We start from the raw sequence: 20,433 nt of genomic DNA, 5'->3' as shown, positions 1-20,433 counted from the left end.
ACCAGAGACCTGAATTTAAAGATTTTTTCTTACCTGGTCTCGGCACTTACTGATCGTATGCCGGACGGTCTCCAGCTGCAGGGGGAGAGGAAATTACCTTCACCGCCATGCTCGTTTCTGCACCCACTGCCTTTCAGCCACACTGGGGGGCTACGTCCACGCCGGGAACCGGCTACTGGACCAAGACACACCTCTGAGGGATATCGAAAATCAACCTCAGGAATTCTCGACTGGGGAAGGGACCCTTAGGTATCACCGCAGGAGAGCAGGGCTTGATCTTCCTTAAGGTACATTTTGATTCTTCTTTGCTGTAATTCTTAACACTATTCTAGTGTGTGGGATAGTGTCCGCATCTGATAGGAGACGGAGAGATACTGGGGAGCTGAGGTTACTGCAGGGGTATATCTAGAGTGACGTCAGCTTTGAAATCTGACTCCGTCTCCCATCTGCTAGCAGAAGAGCACAATACCCATTGGTCCTGAGTCCATCTGGCTACACTCTAGGAAAATAACATTAAATCTAACCAGTTATATTCAAATATAGCCGGTTAGGTTTAAAAATTATCCGAGTAACTGAATATCAATGACAGATTATCCAGCTCATTTTAGCCGGATAACCTGACTACTCATCAACTTACTGAATGTGGCCTCATAGTATTTTAGATTATTTCAATAAAGCTATATTATTGCAGATTATGTTATATCAAATATGTATGGAAATAGTCTAACTTTTCCCAGATACATTCAGTCAGTAAGCTAATTGAAAAGCTCACTTGGTTAAAGAATAAAGCCTTCATATGTGATGAAACACTGAAAGCTGCCTTGAACAAATTTACTACAAATAGAAGAGTGAAGACAGCTTTTACTACAGTAAATCTAAATAAAAAGTTTTCTTAAATTCTAATTCAAAAGAATGTTTGCAAATGATCATTCGCATCAGTCTGCAAAAGCTGTCATGATTCCAGTCACCAAGTGTATAATTAAGAAGGTATGGGGAAAAGTAGAAGAGATGGGAAGGACTCCAGCCAGCAAGCTCTAAAAATCATACATACAGATTATTTTTGGGCTAATCAATCCATATCATCTTGCTCTGGTGATTATTATTATTGGTGGTGAATAATATTGGACAATTATTTCAAACAAAGTGGAAAAGACATTATTAGACAAGCCTAGAAAAATAGAATGTTTAATAGAAAGTGACATATGGCCATGGGGCTCAATATACTGAATAAAAATGTCCAAGAACATGAAATTACATTGGTAATGTTGTTTACATTTCAGCATAAGGATAGTAAACATCTTACTTTGTACTTGTCCACTTCCTTCTGCAGTTTCACAGACATTGTATTATGTTCTTCTATTTTCCTCAATTTATCATGCCAAGTCAGAAGATATTCCTCGAAAACATATGCTTTACTCCTGTGCAAAAATGTATCATTATATACTAGCTGAAACTCACAAAACACATGCAATCAGGTTAATATCTTTATATCTTCTCCTAAGCTCACCCTATCCCAATCCTCCATCTACTTAACATTCTCCTCCATCTCCCCTTCACTGGATTGCTCCCCTCACCAGTCTCCTGATATCTGGTAGTCTGTCCTTTCCAATAACAGCCCCCATCTTTCTGGCCTTCTCAACTCCGCCTCTCCCGCTCCCTTGCAACACACCCCACATTCCATCATCACCAAGTCAACTCTCCCTCCCCAACCAACCCGTCATTTCTCCCCACCATTTCCCTTGACTCTCACCCTCTTCCAAGCTCTCCTATTCCCTCCAGTCACCTCCTCTTATGCTCTCTCATCCCCTACTACCACCTTTTTACCTCTCTCTCCATGCCATTTTCCACATCTTTTATTGCACCATTCCTCTGCCCTCCTTGCCTTTAGTTTTATTCCTCAATCTCTACTATCTCACTTCTGTCTCTTACTTTCATGTCCTCCTCAGGCTTCAGTCTCCACCTTTTGACTACCTGCCAGCTTTCCATTTCTCACTCTCCCCCACTTTCCATCCCATCTCCCCAACTTTATCCCTTTCCCAGCAATATTCCTTTTAAGGACTGGGTTTCTGTGTGCAAAAATTGTTGGTTTCATTACCCTGTGAGCACTATTGATTCAACAAGCTTATCAGTTTTGAGACCAATGCAATACAGTGCGCTCAGCCGAGCACACAGTTTAACCTGTGGTTGGATGCGAGTTTTGAACATGTGTCCATAGCCCCCTATTCTACAAGGGAATTAGCGCATCTAAAACGCACATTCAACGCCCTGCGAAACTAATAATGCTCATCACATGCAAATGCATGTTGATGAGACTATTAGCTATTCTCCCCAGATCTCCCAAAAAAATGTGCGCCTGACCCGCACTTTTTTCGCTCAGAAATTAACGCCTGCTCAGAGCAGGCGTTAATTTCTAAACAGCCCAAAAAACGTGTACAGAAAAGCAGAAAATACTGATTTTCTGTTCTTCCTCCGACTTAATATTGTGGCGATATTAAGTCAGAGGAATCAAAAGGACTGAAAGGTTTAAAAAAAAATTTTTAAAAAAAGTGTCAGCAGTCAGGATAGAAAAAGGGACGCTCAATTAATGAGCATTCATTTTCCTAATCCATGGCTGTGCACAGGTTAAGAAAACGGACACTCAATTTTATGACAGCCTCCCTCCCAGTCTTCATCTGCTTTTCATCTCCTCACCAACCTCAGCTCCTTCCCTGTAATCCAACCCCTCCGCCGCCCTCCAGCTTTTTCTGTTTCTTATCCCTTATCCAGGCTCCCATTCTCCCTTTCACTCCTTACCCAGATCTCTCATTTCCACCCTCTGTCATCCCTTCTCAGCATTCCATGTCCTTCACAAAATCTTTTACCCTCTCTCCCACATGCCCAACTGTCTCACCCCTACCTCATTCATGCCCTTTCAGCCTAAGACACCATCATACGTATCACTTAGGGGCCGATGCAATAAAAGAGCGCAGAAAACGAGCATTCAGTGTTGAGTGCCCGCTTTCCTCACGTGCGCGCACAGCCACCTCTCCTGGGTGCACGATTCAATATTTAAATGAGGGGGTGCGCTGCCAAGGAGGCGCTAGGGACAAATGTGCCTCCTTGGCAGCGGGCGCTCAGGAAAGGTGGCTGTCAGCGGATTAGGAAAACAGACACTCATTTTTACGAGCATCCATTTGCCTAACCTGACCACAGACACTTTTTTTTTTTTTTTTTTTTTTTTTTAACCTTTTGGTTCCTTCAACTTTTACATATTTTTCGGCTGCTCAGAAATTAATGCCTGCTCTGGGCAGGCATAAATTTCAGAGCATAAAAATGTGTGGGTCGGGCGCATATTTTTTTTTTTTTTAGATCTGGGGAGAATAACTAATAGCCTCATCAACATGCATTTGCATGTGATGAGCGCTATTAGTTTTGCAGGGGGTTGGACATGCGTTTTGGACGCGCTAATCCCCTTATAGCATAAGAGGTTGTGGACACACGTCCAAAACGTACGTACAACCACGGGTTAAACAGTGCGCTCGACTGAGCGTGCTGTTTTGCATTGGCCCCTAAATTTTCTGAGTCTGCATTTCCCCTATAATCTGAGTCACCAATCAATCTCAGTTCCTGCTCTCCCTGCCCCATCCACAAGTCCCTGCTATCCCAAGTCCCAACTCTATTCTCAAAACATCAGTTTCCCAAGTTCTCCCATCCCTACCCCAAAAGCTGCTTGGGCCACTCTCCTGCCTGCTGGTGCCAGGCCATGGAGGAAGGAGATGAGGAAGCTGGCGTAAGTTAGGATTGGAAGATCTGTGCCAGCACTAATGTGAGACAAAAGGAAGGCAAGCCATTTTTTTTAGGAGGCAGCCTGTGGTGACACCTATCAGGCCCATACAGTAAACTGCGCGGGACAGCCGGCACTTCAAGGCAAGCGCCCGCTCTCCCAACATGCGCCCAGGCACCTCTCCTGGGCGTGTGATACAGTATTTAAATTAGGACCCCCGCTAATATGGAGGCGCTAGGGACACTAGTAGCGCTTCCTTGCGCCTCCTTATTGGCGGAAGCGGCGGCTGTCAGCGGGTTTGACAGCCGACGCTTAATTTTACCGCCGTCGGCTGTCGAACCCGCTGACAACCACGGGTTCGGAACATGGACGCCAGCAAAATTGAGCGTCCGTTTTCCAACCCGCAGCCAGATTTTTTTTTTTTAATAAGATTTTTATTTTTTTTATTTTTGGGGTCTCCGACTTAATATCGCTATGATATTAAGTCGGAGGGTGTACAGAAAAGCAGTTTTTTCTGCTTTTCTGTACACTTGCCCGGTGCCGTCTGAAATTAACTCCTGAAAGTAAAATGTGCGGCTTGGCTGCACATTTTGCTTTCTGTATTGCGGGTGAATACCTAATAGGCTCATCAACATGCATTTGCATGTGATGAGCACTATTAGTTTCAGGGGGGTTGGCCGCGCATTTTCTACATGCTATTACCCCTTACTGTATAAGGGGTAATAATAGCACGTCAAAAACGCACATCCAAAAGGGGGCTAACGATGCGCTCGGCCGAGCACACCGTTCTGTATTGGCCTGTATATGAGCAGTGCAGGTGCATCTAGATCACACCAGGGTTGCTACACCAAGGGTGTAGGCAAACTATGGGGTGCCCCCCCCCCCCCCAGAGGGGGTTTGAGAATCCAGAAGAGGGGCACACTGGCTGCCAAATCAAGGAAGAAAAAAAATGGCTACGCTGTCAAGTCTCACTGCCATGGAGGCACTGCAAGCTCAGGAGGGAGGGAGCTGTCAGAATGTAGTGACATCTTTGTAATTATGCCATGGCTTAGCTATGCATCTGTTGGAGTACTTTGAAAAGGTTTGCACTATGAAGCTATTATTACTGTATTGTGAATATACACTATATGACAAAATATGCTGAAATGCTAACATGTAGGTCAAAGGTCAAAATAATAGGAGCCTAGTTTTAAGTATCATTTCTCTTAAGTTTCATTTCTTACTCTGGGCTCAATTTACAAGAAATCACATGTTTTACAAGAACCTTAGCTTCATTAAAATATACATGAGAGAGAATTATAATGCTATCCTATCAAGAGGATGTTGTGTTAATATCAACCAATATGTATATTAACCTATCTTGGGGAGCCCCAACCAATTGTATGAATGGAAGTGGGGAGGGCATGGCTCAGATTGTTTGCTCACTCTTGCCCTACATGATGTGGACTTTGGTGCAGCTGTACTGGCTACCCCTGAGTACCTCCACTACTGCTGTTGCAAACAATGTGAATGTTCAGTTATCTGCCCAGAAAACACAAGAGGGTGCAGTAGCAATAGTGGCCTCAAGATGTCAATATCCTACTATTACAACGGAAGATATTGACACCTTATAGCCATTGCTGGTTTGTAGCTTCTCAAGCTTACCAAACAAGCACTATAAGCATATTATTACAGATATATACAATAAACTGTATATTATATTATTTGTAGTACTGCAATAGCATATATAACATAAAATATAAATAAATCAGACCTAAATGTGATCCAGTCCTCTTTGGCTTTTTCATGAAAACCTTGATAGAAGTCCTCATAAAGGGACCATATCTTTGTGCAGCTCTCAATATCTCTGCAGATGTCACCTGCCATGGAGAAGTCTGGCACCTCCAAATCAAAATGGCGGTGGTCCTCACTAAATAAAGTATATAGCAATAAAATGTAAACATGATGTACAAAGCAGTTACTGTTCTGAAATTTCCAAGCAGCTCTCTCTTTCAATTTGAACTCTAAACTCCTTTCAGAAGATAAACATAGAAAAAGACAACAGCATACATGCAACACCAAAATATGGGATGAAAGAAATCCAAAAGAGTTATCTCATGCAAAAACTTTGCGAGAGATAAACAAACTGCCCAAAAAAACATGCTTTAAACACTTTCCATTAAAAGTATTTCCAATTTCTACACAAAATATGATAAAATCTCTTATTAACTGCAAATTATAATATGAGAACGTGAAAGCAAGTAAATTAATTCTTATTCCTTTACCTTACCTTGTTAGTAGTTCTTTGCTGCATGAGAGATGTATTGATGCTTACATGACGATCTAAGGTATTATTGAAAGTACTGGAAAGTGCTGATTGAATTTCCTTACCCCACTTAGTCCAATTCCCCCCAGATTGCTATTCTCAAGATAAGCAAGTGTGACAAATGTAAACTGGCTTCAGCAGTTGTATCTAAACTTGCACAATCTATATTTATTAAATCAGACTCATTTCTTTGAAAAGATGTAGAGGGTTTTATGAGATAGCAAGTGTTGCTTACCTGTAACAGGTGTTCCAACAGGACAGCAGGATGTTAGTCCTCACATATGGGTGACATCATCAGGATGGAGCCCAATCACGGAAAACTTCTGTCAAAGTTTCCAGAACTTTGACTGGCCCCTACTGGGCATGCTCAGCATGGCACTAACCCTGCAGCCAGCAGGGGTCCGCCTTCAGTCTTATTTGAAAGCTACAGGCAGTGCCGAAAAAATAAAACAACAAAATGTTATGAACCCAACACCGCGGGGAGGCGGGCGGGTTTCGTGAGGACTAACATCCTGCAGTCCTGTGAGAACACCTGTTACAGGTAAGTAACACTTGCTTTCTCACAGGACAAGCAGGATGGTAGTCCTCAAATATGGGTGAGTACTGAGCTGAGGATGTCCGAACATGCATCAAATGTACCCAACGGCATGCAACAGGCACAACAACTGGGGTGGAATTTGGTAGAGGGCATCCTGAACCCCACCAAGCAGGCGGAAGGGTGTTGGTATGTCACGTTGGAAATAGGTTACGCAGGACAGATTGGCCAAAGATGGAATCTTGTTTTCCGGCTTTGTCTAAGCAATAGTGGGCTGCGAAAGTGTGAAGAGAACTTCAGGTGACAGCCCTGCAAATGTCAGGAAGCGGTGTGCTACTGAAGTCGCCATGGCCCTCACAGAGTGTGCTTTAACACGGTCTTGAAAAGGAATGCCTGCTTGCTGATAGCAAAAAGATATGCAGTCCGCCAACCAGGAGGAGAGAGTCTGCTTACCCACGGGTTGCCCTAATTTGTTGGGATGGAAAGAGACAAATAACTGAGTGCTCTTCCTGTGGGCAACTGTACGGTCTAGGTAGAACGCTAGAGCCCGTTTACAGTCAAGGGTATGCAGAGCCTGTTCCCCTGGGTTGGAGTGGGGCCTGGGAAAGAAGATAGGTAGTATGATGGATTGATTAATGTGAAACTCCAAAACTACCTTAGGCAAAAACTTAGGGTGAGTGAGGAATATCGCCCGGTCCTGCAGGAGTTTAGTGTAAGTCGGATAGGTAACTAGGGCCTGTAACTCACTAACCCTGCGAGCTGAAGTGATAGCCAAAAGGAAAATCACTTTCCATGTGAGATATTTTAGGTCACAGGAGTGAAGAGGTTCGAATGGTGATTTCATGAGCCGCCTGAGAACCAGATTAAGGTCCCAAGAAGGGGCCGGAGGACGTAAATGTGGCTTGATATGGAGCAAGCCTTTCAGAAAACGTGTTACGAGGGGTTGTACCGATATAGGGACATCCCCGACACCTTTATGGAAGGCGGCTACCGCACTGACATGCATTCTGATGGAAGAGGTCTTTAGACCTGATTCCGATAAATGCCAGAGATAGTCCAAAAACCTTGGGATTGGACAGGAAAAGGGATCAAGGGATTGCGAAGAACACCATGATGTATACCTTTTCCATTTATAGGAATAAGACTTTCTTGTGGAAGGCTTCCGCGAAGCAATCAGGACACGAGAAACGGAATCTGAAAGATTAAGTGGTTGAAGGATTAACCTTTCAACATCCATGCAGTCAGGGACAAGGCCTGAAGATTGGGATGGCGTAGACATCCGTCGTTCTGAGTGATCAGACGCGGGTCCGTTCCCAAAGGAATGTGCCTGCAGACGGAGAGATCCTGGAGTATGGGAAACCACACTTGGCATGGCCAGTGCGGTGCTATGAGGATCATAGTTCCCTTGTCCTGACGGAGCTTCACGAAAGTCTTCGAGAGAAGAGGAAGTGGAGGGAATGCTTAAAGCAGACCGGCTGCCCACGAGAGGGAGAATGCATCTCTGGGCTAAGGGCGCTTGCTCCGAATGAGGGAGCAGTAGTTGTCCACTTTGTGGTTCGGAGGGGTCGCAAAGAGGTCTATTTGGGGATAACCCCATTGCTGGAAAAGAGAGGGCGCTACCGAGGGGTTGAGAGACCACTCATGCGGTTGGAATACACGACTCAGTTTGTCTGCCAAAACATTGTGCAGTCCCAGCAAATAGGTGGCCCTGAGGTACATCGAGTGGGAGAGCGCTTCCACCCAAATCTGCGCAGCTTCCTGACACAGAAGGAAGAAGTCTGTGCCTCCCTGCTTATTGATGTACCACATGGCCACCTGGTTGTTCGTCTGAATCAGGATGACGTGATTTGACAGGAGTTCCTGAAAAGCTCTGAGAGCATATCGCATTGCTCGAAGCTCCAGGAAATTTATCTGGTGTTTGGCTTCCTCTGGAGACCAAGACCCTTGTGTCTGTAGATCGTTTACATGAGCTCCCCACCCGAGGTTGGAAGCATCGGTGGTGAGAATGAGTTGAGGATCTGGTAGGTGAAAAAGCAGTCCCTGGAGGAGATTGTTCTGATCTTTCCACCAGGCGAAAGTCAGACGGAGTGCGTCGGTGATGTGGGCAATGGTTGACAGAGGCTGAGTCGCTTGAATCCATAGTGACCTCAGAGTCCAATGCATGAGCCTCATGCCCAGGTGGGCCATTGGTGTGAGATGGACTGAGGACGCCATGTGTCTGAGAAGGACAAGGAATTGCCGAGCTGTTGCTGTATGCTGAGACTGCAACTGGTGAGCGAGGGACACGAGGGTTTGCATTCGTTGTTGAGGTAGAAAGACTTTTGCCTGCAAGGTGTCCAAGTCTGCCCCAATGAACGACAAGGTTTGAGATGGGACTAAATAGGATTTCTCATAAATGACAAGAAATCCTAGAGAAATTAGAGTGTGTAGGGTCAAATCCAGGGACGATCGAGCGGCTTGCCTGTTTGGGGCCCTGATTAACCAGTCGTCTAGATAGGGGTAGACGTGAACACCTTCTTTCCTGAGAAAGGCTGCGACAACTACGAGACATTTGGTAAAGACTTGTGGTGCCGATGCTAGGCCGAATGGAAGCACTCGGTATTGATAGTGCTTTGGGCCTACTAAAAACCTGAGGTACTTGCGATGAGCTGGAGATATCACAATATGGGTGTATGCGTCTTGGAGGTCCAGAGAGCAAAGCCAGACTCCTCTTTGTAGAAGAGGTAGAAGCGAGCCCAAGGTTACCATCTTGAACTTTTCCTGCTGGAGGTACTTGTTGACGGCACGTAGGTCCAGAATTGGACGAAGGCCCCTGGATTTTTTGGGGATCCAAAAGTACCAGGATTAGAACCCTAGGCCTTGCTGCGAAGGAGGGACGGGTTCTATTGCTCTTAACTGGAGAAGAAGGGAAACCTCCTGCTCCAGAAGGACAGAGTGGTCGGTTACTCTCCACGCTTGTATAGGTGGTGAGTCCGGTGGAAGAGCGAGAAAGTTTAGGTGGTAACCCTGAGCAATGATTGCTAGCACCCATTGGTCGGTTGTGATTGATTGCCACATGCCGTGAAAGTGGCACAATCAACTTCCCACTGGTGTGCTTGGCAGAGGAATCAGGCTGCTACTCTCCAAGGGAAAGTAAAAAACCTGACGCAGGCCCCGGCTGGGGAGCTGCTTGTGGCTTTTGTTTCCGGGGCTGGTGAGGCTGAGATTTTTCATAGGGCCTCGTAATTCGGGACCTTGCTGGTGGAGGATAGTATTTCCTTGGGCAGAAGAATGACTTCTTAGAGTCCTTCTTGAAGGGCTGTCTAGAGGGGAAGACAGAAGGTATCGATGAGAGCTGTTTGAGGGTCTCATGATGGTCCTTTAATTCAGCCACTATTTGCTGAATCTGTTCACCGAACAGATGATCTCCTATACAGGGCAGGTCAGAAAGTCTGTCTTGTACTTCTGGGCGAAGGTCAGAAGACTTGAGCCAGGCCCAGCGTCTTGCAGAAATGGCAGTTGCAGACACTCTAGTAGAGGTGTCGAAGATATCGTAAGCTGTTCTTATCTCATGCTTTCCTGCCTCAAAGCCCTTGTTGACAGGATTTGAAGCTGTTCTTGGAATTGGTCAGGCAGGGTTTCAGAGAAGTCTTGTATTTGCTTGAAAATGACCCTGTTGTATTGGGTCATATACAACTGGTAAGAAACAATTCTGGAGATGAGCATGGCCCCTTGGAACACTCGTCGACCGATATTATCTAGGAACTTGTGTTCCTTAACAGGAGGGGTAGAGGAGTGAGGCTTCGTCCTTTTTGCTTTCTTTTGAGCCGATTCTACCACAACTGAGTGGTGGTCGAGCTGAGATTTTTGAAAGTCAGGGGCTGACTGTACTAGATAGGTAGTGTCAGCCTTTCTATGTACTGGAGCAATGGATCCAGGGTTTTCCCAGTTCTTTTTGAAGAGGTCAAGAAGAACTTGATGAATGGGAATAGAAGTGATCACTTTAGGGGCATCCAGAAACTGGAGAAGCTCCATCATCTGGTGCCTATCATCTTGCTCCGTCTGAAGCTGAAAAGGGACCAATTCCGACATTTCCTTCAAAATTAATGAAAGAAAGGTCCTCTGGAGGAGAATGCTTTCTACTTTCAGTAGGAGAGGGAGGTGAAGGTAAGTCATCGGTGTCTGTGGAAGTATCATCACCCCAGGTGTCATAAGAATCAGTAGGCTGACCTGTAGGACGAGAAGGGGGTTGGATACCCGAAGGGCCCGGCTGAGGCTCCGAGAAAATCGAAGGAATCACCGGGGGCACCGTGGACGGCCTGGGGGTATCGGTGCCGGCATCGAAGGCATCGATGGCGCCGGTGTGCGTATCGCCCCCGATGAATGAATCGGTGGCGAGGGACGACATGGCATCGATGGCTGAGGCAATACCCCCAAAGGAGGAATGTGAAACGGTGTTTCTCCTCCCGATGAAGCTGTCATCGGGGAGCGCACTGGAACCATCGGAGACATGGGAATCACCGGCGGAAGGGCAGTCATGAGTGCCTCCATCCGGGATAGCAGTGCCAGTGCTGCTGGAATCGGGTCGGTGACCGGTTCGACTCTCGGTGCCAGTGTCGGTGCCGGAGGAACCTGGAGTCGTTGCATTGCCTTGTTGATGGCCTCCTGGACCAGCCGGTCCAGTTCTTCCCGGAAACCTGGGGCAATCAGCCCCGGCTCCGTGACGGAAGAGGGAGGCTGAGGCACAGTCGGAGGGACCACCTTTACAGGCGGAATCGCGACTCCCAAACCCCGATCGGGTGAGGGTGGCCTCGGTGACCCGGTCGCAGGAATGTTCTGTGCCGTTTCTGGACGGGACTTCTTCGATGGTGGCTCGGATGGTGGCAAGGTCGATGATTTCGCTCCCTCGACGGTCCGAGAGTTACGATGCCGATGACGATGTTTCTCCCTACGATCCCCTCGATCTTGAGGAAGAGAAACGGGAGTCGATGGCCGTGAAGACGTCGATGGCGGGCAGTCACCAGACGGTTGTCGATGCTGGTGCGACTTCAACGGTGCCGGTTCCGATGACGTTGATGCGATGGACGGCGTTGGGGTGTGAGCACGGAAAAGGAGTCCCATCTTCTCCATTCTGGCTTTGCGACCTTTTGGTGTCATGAGGGCACATTTGGTGCAAGTCAGGACATCATGCTCATGGCCTAAACACATTACACAGACTCCATGAGGGTCTGTGATAGACATGGTGCGAGTACAGTCCGGGCACCGACAAAACCCGACGCCATGGCCATAGAAAAATCGAGCCACGGTACGGTCGATGGCCAGTAGGCCACGAGGGCCAAACTCGACGGTAATCGACGAAAAACGGTGAAAAACCTACCGGAGTACCGCGGCCTGAGAAAAGTTAGAGGGGGGACCCCTGTAGGGCAATTTAATTTTAATTAACTCCGTGAGGAAAATTCCTGTCAGGAATCTCTTCAGAGCTCCTAAACCACGAGGCTACTGCTGCGCGGAAAAAAGAAGACTGAAGGGGGACCCCTGCTGGCTGCAGGGTTAGTGCCATGCTGGGCATGCCCAGTAGGGGCCAGTCAAAGTTCTGGAAACTTTGACAGAAGTTATCCGTGACTGGGCTCCATCCTGATGATGTCACCCATATGTGAGGACTACCTTCCTGCTTGTCCTGTGAGAACCATATTAAGGTCATAGCAGCATTAGGCTTTTGTTTTGCAGAGGAAATAAAAAACACATTTAAAAGGGCACTCTTCTTTCCACAGCAAGATTGACTCATTAGCCCTTAATTCAAAAGAGAATGGGGTGACACCACTAAAAATTCCAGAAGCAGGGCATCAAATGGACACATCTAGTATCCATGAAACTCCAACTTTAAGCCATTCAGATCAGTGAAATGTCTTAAAAAAGCATAAGAACAAACAGCTAACATCTACTTATACATGAACCTTCTCCAGGCTGTATGCTACATATGCCTTTAAAGATCACTTTCCCAATAGAGAAAGGAATCTATACTGGGGGAAAGGGTGATCCCGGAAACTATAGACCAGTGAACTTGGTGTCGGTATTAGGCAGAATGGTAGAAAATATTCTGAAAACAAAATTACTGGCCATCTGAATAGACATAGATTAATGGGGCGGAGCTAACATGGATTTAGCAAAGGGAAGTTTTTACAAATCTGTTATATTTTCTTGAAGGGGTTAACAAATGTGAACAAGGGTGAGTCTGTTGATATAATGTATCTGGATTTTCACAAGGTATTTGACAAAGTCCCTCAAGAGAGGCTCATCAAGAAAATGAAAGTCATGGGGTAAGAGGCAATGTCCTCATGTGGATTGTAAAATGGCTAAAAGAGAGTAGGACTAAATGGTCATTTCTCTCAATGGACAAAGGAAATGAGTGGAGTGCCTCAGAGGATCTGTACTGGAACTGGTGCTTTTTAATATAATATTTTCCAACCAGTGTGCCAGTTGTTCCACAATATGTAGGAGATCTTTTCTGAGAATGTACAATCATGTATACCTCTACTTTCCAGCTATAGCACAAGCTCTGGAGTGTGGTAATGACTGTGTAATGTGCAGGACATGAATAGCTAGCAGGATTCTACTTTGTGCAGTACCAGCAGTGGAAGAGTTCTGGCAATACGCATGCAGCAGCCAAGACCAACGTCTCTGTTCTTCTCCAATTGTATACAGAGGGAATGGGCCATTGTGATAAGTTCAAGTGTGTCTCTGCCTCTTCTCTCCTTTTGTTTTAAAATTTGGAAGAGAGACTGGTGGAGCTGTCAGTACTTCCATAGCTCTTCTTTTGACCATGAGTCCTCTTCATATCCACACTGCCTTTGGAGGGTGGTATGCTCCGGGATTGAAAAGGTTGGGAAACACTATTTTAATAAATTTATAAATGATCTGGAAAAGGGAGTCATGAGTAAAGTTATCCAGTTTGAAGATGACACAACATTATTCAAGGTAGATAAATCACAAGATGATTGTGAGGAATTGAAAGAAAACTCTTACAAGACTGGGGGGATCGGGCATCTAAATGACAAGATGAAATTGAATATGGACAAGCACAAAGGGATGCACATTTGGAAGAATAATACAAACTATAGTTACATGATGCTGAGTTCCATATTAGGCATCAACACCAAAAAAAAGAACTTGAAGTCATTACGAACAAACTTCTCACAGGCCTGGAGACAAACTAGTCTGACTTCAGCTTTTCTTAAAACACCTATCTTTATTACAGCTTCACAATCACACAACTGTAGACTGTCTTCCCTTCAGAACAGTGTACTCTCTTTACTTACAGTTCACTTCATCTCAGCTCAGTGTTTGGATAGTGTTAGGTTACAGGACCTGCCTTCCTCCTGGAGACCTAGGCCTGATCTGGTTATCCCCACCTGGATCCCAGCTCTTATACCCCAGCCTCTAGTTACACCCTCTGAGCTCCACCTGCCCCACGGGATCTCGCCCATAGAGCATACTCTCCTTAAGGAATTTAAGGTGGACCAGGCGTCTAGCTGTTGTGACCGTCGCTGCTCGACGTCCTCACTCCGCCCTCTTTACCTCTGTGGCGACGCCCTCCGGGTCTGATGGACGGCTGGCTGCCGCGGCTTCTCCATGCCGTTTCCCTCCGGCGTCCCTGGACTGGCTCAATGTTGCAGATCCGCCATGTTGCCTGAAGACCTAGTGCGCGTGCGCGCTCTGATTGAAATACCAGCAAAAGCGCAAACCTCAGGGGCGTCCCCCTGAGATGACGTCATCCGCTTCCAATATTTAAAGGTCTCTATTTCACTATCTAACTGAGTTAGCAAGGGAATTGCTTCGGCTACACCTCCCAAGCTACTCTGCCTCCTCGGACTTACCAGAGGTACCCGCTCCTCGGGGGCCTCGCTCTTTTCTTTACTTTCAGATTACAGATAGGAACTGGTACTCGCTCCTCGAGGGCCTAAGCCTTTCCAGTTCCTGAGCTTCCTTGAGACCTTATGTGAGTTTTGACATCTAGTTCTGTTCATGAACTCTGCCTACTCTGCCTACTCACTTTCTACAGTTTCTCAACAGCTCAGCCATCCTGGATCGCCGTTCCATTACCTGAGGGACTACAGCCCTGCCAGGCATATCAGCTCACTACTGCCACCTGGTGGTTTCAAAAACCTGTTTAATAAAAGAACTAATTTGTGTCTGTCTCCATACTCAAGCCTAGCCGGTGGTCCCTCTCGGGATATCCTCCCGGGGGCGTGGTCATCTGCCACTGGCCCAAGGATCCACCCACTACTATATCAGATTCATTACAGATTGCTACTCCTTAGCAAGATGATATCTGAGACACTACAAGACTGCTGACTCCTCCTTCTTTAGGAGCCAATAATAACAGATTGCCAACTCCACAGTCTAACTCCTACATCAGATTGCTAACTCCGCAGTCTAACTAACAGCAGATTTACAACACTAGCCTGGTCCTGTACAGATAAATAGAGGAACACTAGAGGCAGGGCCTCACATGGAACTATAAAATATACGAAGAAGGGTGACCAAAATGATAAAGGGGATAGAATGGTTTTTCTAAGAGGAATGGCTAAACAGGTTAGGGCTCTTCGACAGGAAAAAGAGACAGCTGAGAGGAGAGGTCTATAAATTTATGGGTGAAGTGGAATGGGTAAATAGGGAATGGTTATTTACCCTTTCCAATAGAACTATGACTAGGGGACATTACTTGAAGCTAACAGGTAGCACTTTTAAAACAAATCATAGAAAGTATTTTTTTCACTCAGTGAACAATTAAACTGAGGAAACTATTGCTAGAGGATGTGGTGAAAACAGTTAGCATACCTGGGTTTAAAAAGGGTCTAGACAAGTCCTGCAGGAAAAGTCCATAAACCGCTATTAGCCAAGTAGACTTGGGAAAGCCACTGCTTATACCTGGCTGTGACCACGAAGGATTGGAGTTATTCTTTAGGATCGACCCTACTAGGTACTTGTGCACTAGACTGGCCACTGTCAGAGACAGGATGCTGGACTTGATGGACCTTTGGATTGACTCAATATGGAATTTCTTATGTTGATATGACCGGTGCTGTTTAACATATTGATAAATGATCTGGAAAAAGGGGCCACAAGGGGGACCAAGATGGTCGCCACATGAGTAGCAGCAATAGGAGCTCTCTCTGCATTTGACTGTAAAATCAGTTATCTGAATTACTCTTTGGAACCTTACCTCTAAAATGCCACATACAAAGCGTAAAGCGCGTTTGAAGGAAGCTCCAGCTACAAAGGAAGAAGGTTTCCAAGTAAAGCTCGAGAGCTTCTTTGATCTTACCCCGAGGATGCCGGGAGCGAGGGCCGCTGGGGGAGAAATCCAGGAGCTCGGATTGATCCCCATGGCCGAAGAGATTTCGCTCAGCCCAGGGACACCCGAGACGCCGATGCCACCGCGAGTCCAAACAGGAGAAGGAGTAGAGGAAATATCGCGATTTCTAGAGGAGAGGAGGAGAGAGCAAACCCCCCCCCCTGAGTTGGATGGAGACAGCGGAGAATCGGCGCTTGGAGGAGGTGGAGGAGCCCTGGAAGGAGTAGCTACCTCCACACCTAAACTCCAGGGGTCTATACCGGAACAGGACACAGAGGATAAAGCATTTCAAGACCTGGTAACTTTCCATTCAAAAAATGTATTTTCCTTGCAAAAACCTCCCGTAGTAACTTTAGATACGTTGTGGAAAGCGATGGTATCAATTGAGTCTGCTATTACAACATTAATGCAGCCTTTTCTAGATTTGAATAAAAGGGGATTAAACACTGAAAAAATGATGAATGTACATCAAAATAAAATTGAGAAATTGGAGGAGAAAGTTACCTCAATGGAAAACATCCAAAGAACTTTAATAAAAGCTGAGGTAAATGTAGAGAGAAAATTTGAGAATACAGAGAATTCACTGAGATATCCCAATTTACGAATAGTGAATTTTCCTATTGTGAAAAGGCTGACCCCGGTTGAAATGTTAAGAGAATATATGCAAGAATGTTTAAAAATTCCCAAGGAGATAATTCCAGTTGTCTCTAAAGCATTATTTGTCTCAAAGAAGGATATACCATCTATGGGAGTGGAGGAAAAGCAAGAAATGAGATCTTTGAATGCCTCAGAATTGATTGAGATGTCTCTACAGACTGAGATAAAGACCAGGGGCACATTACTGGCTACCTTTCCATTTCAGCAGAACAGAAATCTTATCCTGAAGTATTTCTTTAGGAATAGAACTGTTCAATACTACGGGAAAAGTGTTTGGATATACCCGGATATCGTTCGTTCCACTCAGGAGCGAAGAAGAAAGTTTTTTGCTTATGAGGCCTAAAGTATTAAGTCGTGGTGCCAGTATGGTCCTGAAGTGTCCCTGTAAATGTTGTTTAAAATTTCAAGAGAATAAATATATCTTTTATGAACCTGATCAATTAAGGGGATTCTTAGATGGAAAGGGATGAAGTGCTATAAAGTTTGGGGTAATGCATCATATGGTGGTTTATTCCTTGTTTTTTATTATATGTATTTGAACTCCTGATATTATTTCCTTATATATCTTGGTCCCAATAATGCCTATATTTCTAGAGATCTATGTTTAAAATTTATACTTACTTAACATTGTAAAAATTTGCTTTTGAACTATATTGTTAGATCTCTCATACCTTGATATATGATGTAATATATCTGCAATTGCATAAATAAATAAAAAAAAAAAAAAAAGGGCAACAAGTGAGGTAATCAAATTTGCAGATTACCCAGAATTACTCAAAGATGTTAAAACATGAGTGGATTATGAGAAACTGCAAAAGGACCTTGCGAAACTAAAGGACTGGACATCTAAATAGCTGATGAAATTTAATGTGGACATGGGCAAAGTGATGCACATAGGGGAAAATATTCCAAACTATAGATATGCAATGACGGGTTCCATATTAGGAGTAATCATCCAGGAAAAGGAGTTAGTATACATGATACATTGAAATCCTTAGCAAATGGGCACCGGCAGTCAAAAAGTGAATAGAATGTTGGGAACTATTCAGAAAACAATGGAGAAAAAAACATAATGACTCTGTATTGATCCATAGTGCAGGCATACTTTGAGTATTGTGCGTAATTCTGGTCACCCCATCTCAAAATAGATATAACAAAACAAGAAATGGGGGGGGAGCCAAATCAAGATGGCGGCTTAACATCTGATCTGGGTAGTCTATCACAGTTCCTGTTGTTCTTCTTTCCCCTGCTATGCCACATTCTTCACGAAGGAGACGGGTCAGGGAGAGGGCATTGGAAGCAGCCCCCCCCGGCCCCTATCAAATTGGACCGATGGACATTCATGTTTTCCGAGGGTCGAAACCGCTGGAGCCTGAGTCGCTGGGAGGGGAGCAAGAAAGAGAATTACTGCTCTCTCCTCTGACTCGTCGATCTTCTCACCCGGCATTCGGATTCCCCCGCTGAATTCTGCAATGACGACAGCATTAACTCTGGATGGGGTGGAAATGCAGGCAGGTGTAGCTCAATGGCTTTACTCCTCACATTCTGCGGAGATATTAGCTACAGCCCAAGACGGTCAGGCTCTCGATACCACCAACCACCAGCTGGGAGCTATGCTTGGGAACAGACCTACAGACGACGGACCAAGAGTAATTTTTCTCAAGACTCAGGTTTGGAGGCTCCGGGCTTCAATATTGCTTCTATATTGGTCAGACCCTCTCATATAACATTAGAATCGATTTGGGATGCCATAGAAGCTCTGGGGAAAGTAATATCATCCCCATTTAAACCAGTAGAAGCCAAAATTGTGGATATGGGAACTAGATTATCTACTCTGGAAGTATTTAAAGTACAGAGGATTTTATTGATACTAATAAGATTGAAATAGAGTCTGTAAAGGCTCTACAAGCCTCTGATATTAAGGAGAACTCCCAACTATCTCTTAAAATGGAAAATCTGGAAAATGTAGTAAGAAATCAAAATTTAAGATTCATAAACTTTCCAAAAAGCTCCTTGATTACTCCAAAGGATATGCTTAAAAAGTATTTTTTGGAAATCTTGAATATTTCTGATCAGGCTTTACCACCCATTGCCAAAGCATTTTATGTACCGAATATGAGAAGATGTTTATCTTTACCATCTCTTTACCAAGCCATTAATAATATCGCACCTTTATCACTACTAACTCCACTTCGTCCACATTTATCCTCCAGACCCATCAGAAATGCCTACAAAGGCACACTAGTCGCAGCTCCAGTTAAATCAACACTAAGAAAAAGAGCACTCTCATCTGCGGGACCCCATCAATGGAATGATCTCCCTCCAGACCTACGCCTCGAACCCAGTCTACCAGAGTTCAAGAAAAGGTTAAAAACCTGGCTCTTTAGGCAGGCTTTCCAATTACCAGAGTGTAACTAAGCTCCTCCTCCTGACTCTCAGATCCTTCAGATCCTTTCATTATATTCTGGTATAATATTATATTCTGGTATAATGTTTTGTAGCCCGGTTGTTGCTACTAAAGTTCTTTGTAAAAAGTTGAACACACACTCTGTTTAATATCAATTGTTAACTATTATGGTTCTATGTTTCTTGTAATAAGCCCAGGGTGGAACATCCCATCCAGGGTATCTTATTGTTTAATGTAAACCGGACTGATTTGTATAGTATACAGGAATTCCGGTATATAAAAATTAAAAATAAATAAATAAATAAATAAATCTCAACAAGAGCCTGCTCTGAAAATGGATAATTTATCAGCAATTTTGGAGCAATCAATTTCTGAAGAAATTTCTTCGGCTACCCTTGTGGCTACCTTACTCCTCGAGCCGGATAGGGATTGGGTCTTGCGCCTTTTCTTTAGGCATAAGTCTGAGCATTTTCATTATCTACATGGGAGCGTTTTCCCTGATGTTGCAAAACAGACTCAGAAACGACACCAACAATTTTTGACATTGAAGCCTAGAGCCTTACAAACTGGGGCGATGTTCTTTTTGAAGTTCCCATCTAAATGTTGTATCAAATATAAGGGAAATTCATATGTATTTTTTCAACCTGCACAATTGTCTTTATTTCTTGCAGATAAACAACCATTTGAATAATGTACCTTGCTAGACTTCCATAACTGTTATTACAGCGTAAGAGTCCTAATAACTGACACTGTCGATCGTTATTCTTGTTATGGGAGTCTCTGTTTAGTGGACCCTTGGGCCGACCTGCTGGAGACGGGGAAAGATGGTCAAAGTCTCTAGTGAGTAGCAGGCCGGGAGGCAAATGTTCAAGCAGGACGTAGATGCTCTTCACCCTGGAAGCTGGTACTCCCCCGGGAGGAGCCCGTAGGAGCCCAACCGCTGGGACTTAGTTGGCTTCACCCTTGGAAGCCGAAGCCCCCCCGGAAGGAGCCCGTAGGGGCCTGGCTGCTGGGACTTAGGCAGGCTGTGGATCAGGACAGGTAACTGGAACCAGACTAAGACAGTAGCAATACTGTAACTGGGTTCGGGTTCTGGAACCAGACAGGAACTGTAGCGAGACTCGGGTACTGGAACCAGACAGGAACTGTAGCGAGACTCGGGTACTGGGACCAGGCAGGAACAGCAGCAGGCACCGGGTACTGGGACCAGGCAGGAGCTGTAGCAGGATTCAGGTACTGGAACCAGGCGATAACTGTAGCAGGCGGACTGGGGCCAACCGGGTACTGTAGCAGGCTGGCAGGAACCAAACCGGTACTGAGCAGGAAGTTCGAACCAGTAGGTACTGTAGCAACCAAGCAAGCACGAACCAGCCGGTACTGTAGCAAGTGAGCAGGAGCCGGCAGGTACTGTAGCAAGCAAGCATGAACCAGC

The 20,433-nt window shown here is 45.2% G+C and overlaps 1 protein-coding gene across 1 annotated transcript in view; it reads right to left on the bottom strand.

The window, feature by feature from the left end:
- DYNC2H1 (dynein cytoplasmic 2 heavy chain 1) overlaps window positions 1-20,433 on the bottom strand; it is a 1,848,033-nt gene that overhangs the window by 1,423,125 nt on the left and 404,475 nt on the right. The window contains exons 23-24 of the mRNA XM_029602426.1: window positions 5,517-5,672; window positions 1,304-1,418 (exon numbers count right to left, since the gene is read on the bottom strand). Of these exons, the coding sequence (XP_029458286.1) occupies window positions 1,304-1,418; window positions 5,517-5,672 (271 nt within the window). The remainder of the gene's footprint in view (window positions 1-1,303; window positions 1,419-5,516; window positions 5,673-20,433) is intronic.

This window comes from Rhinatrema bivittatum, chromosome 5, assembly GCF_901001135.1.
Source record: "Rhinatrema bivittatum chromosome 5, aRhiBiv1.1, whole genome shotgun sequence".
Taxonomy (NCBI): Eukaryota; Metazoa; Chordata; class Amphibia; order Gymnophiona; family Rhinatrematidae; genus Rhinatrema; species Rhinatrema bivittatum.
This window is presented reverse-complemented; position numbering and strand designations above follow the sequence as displayed.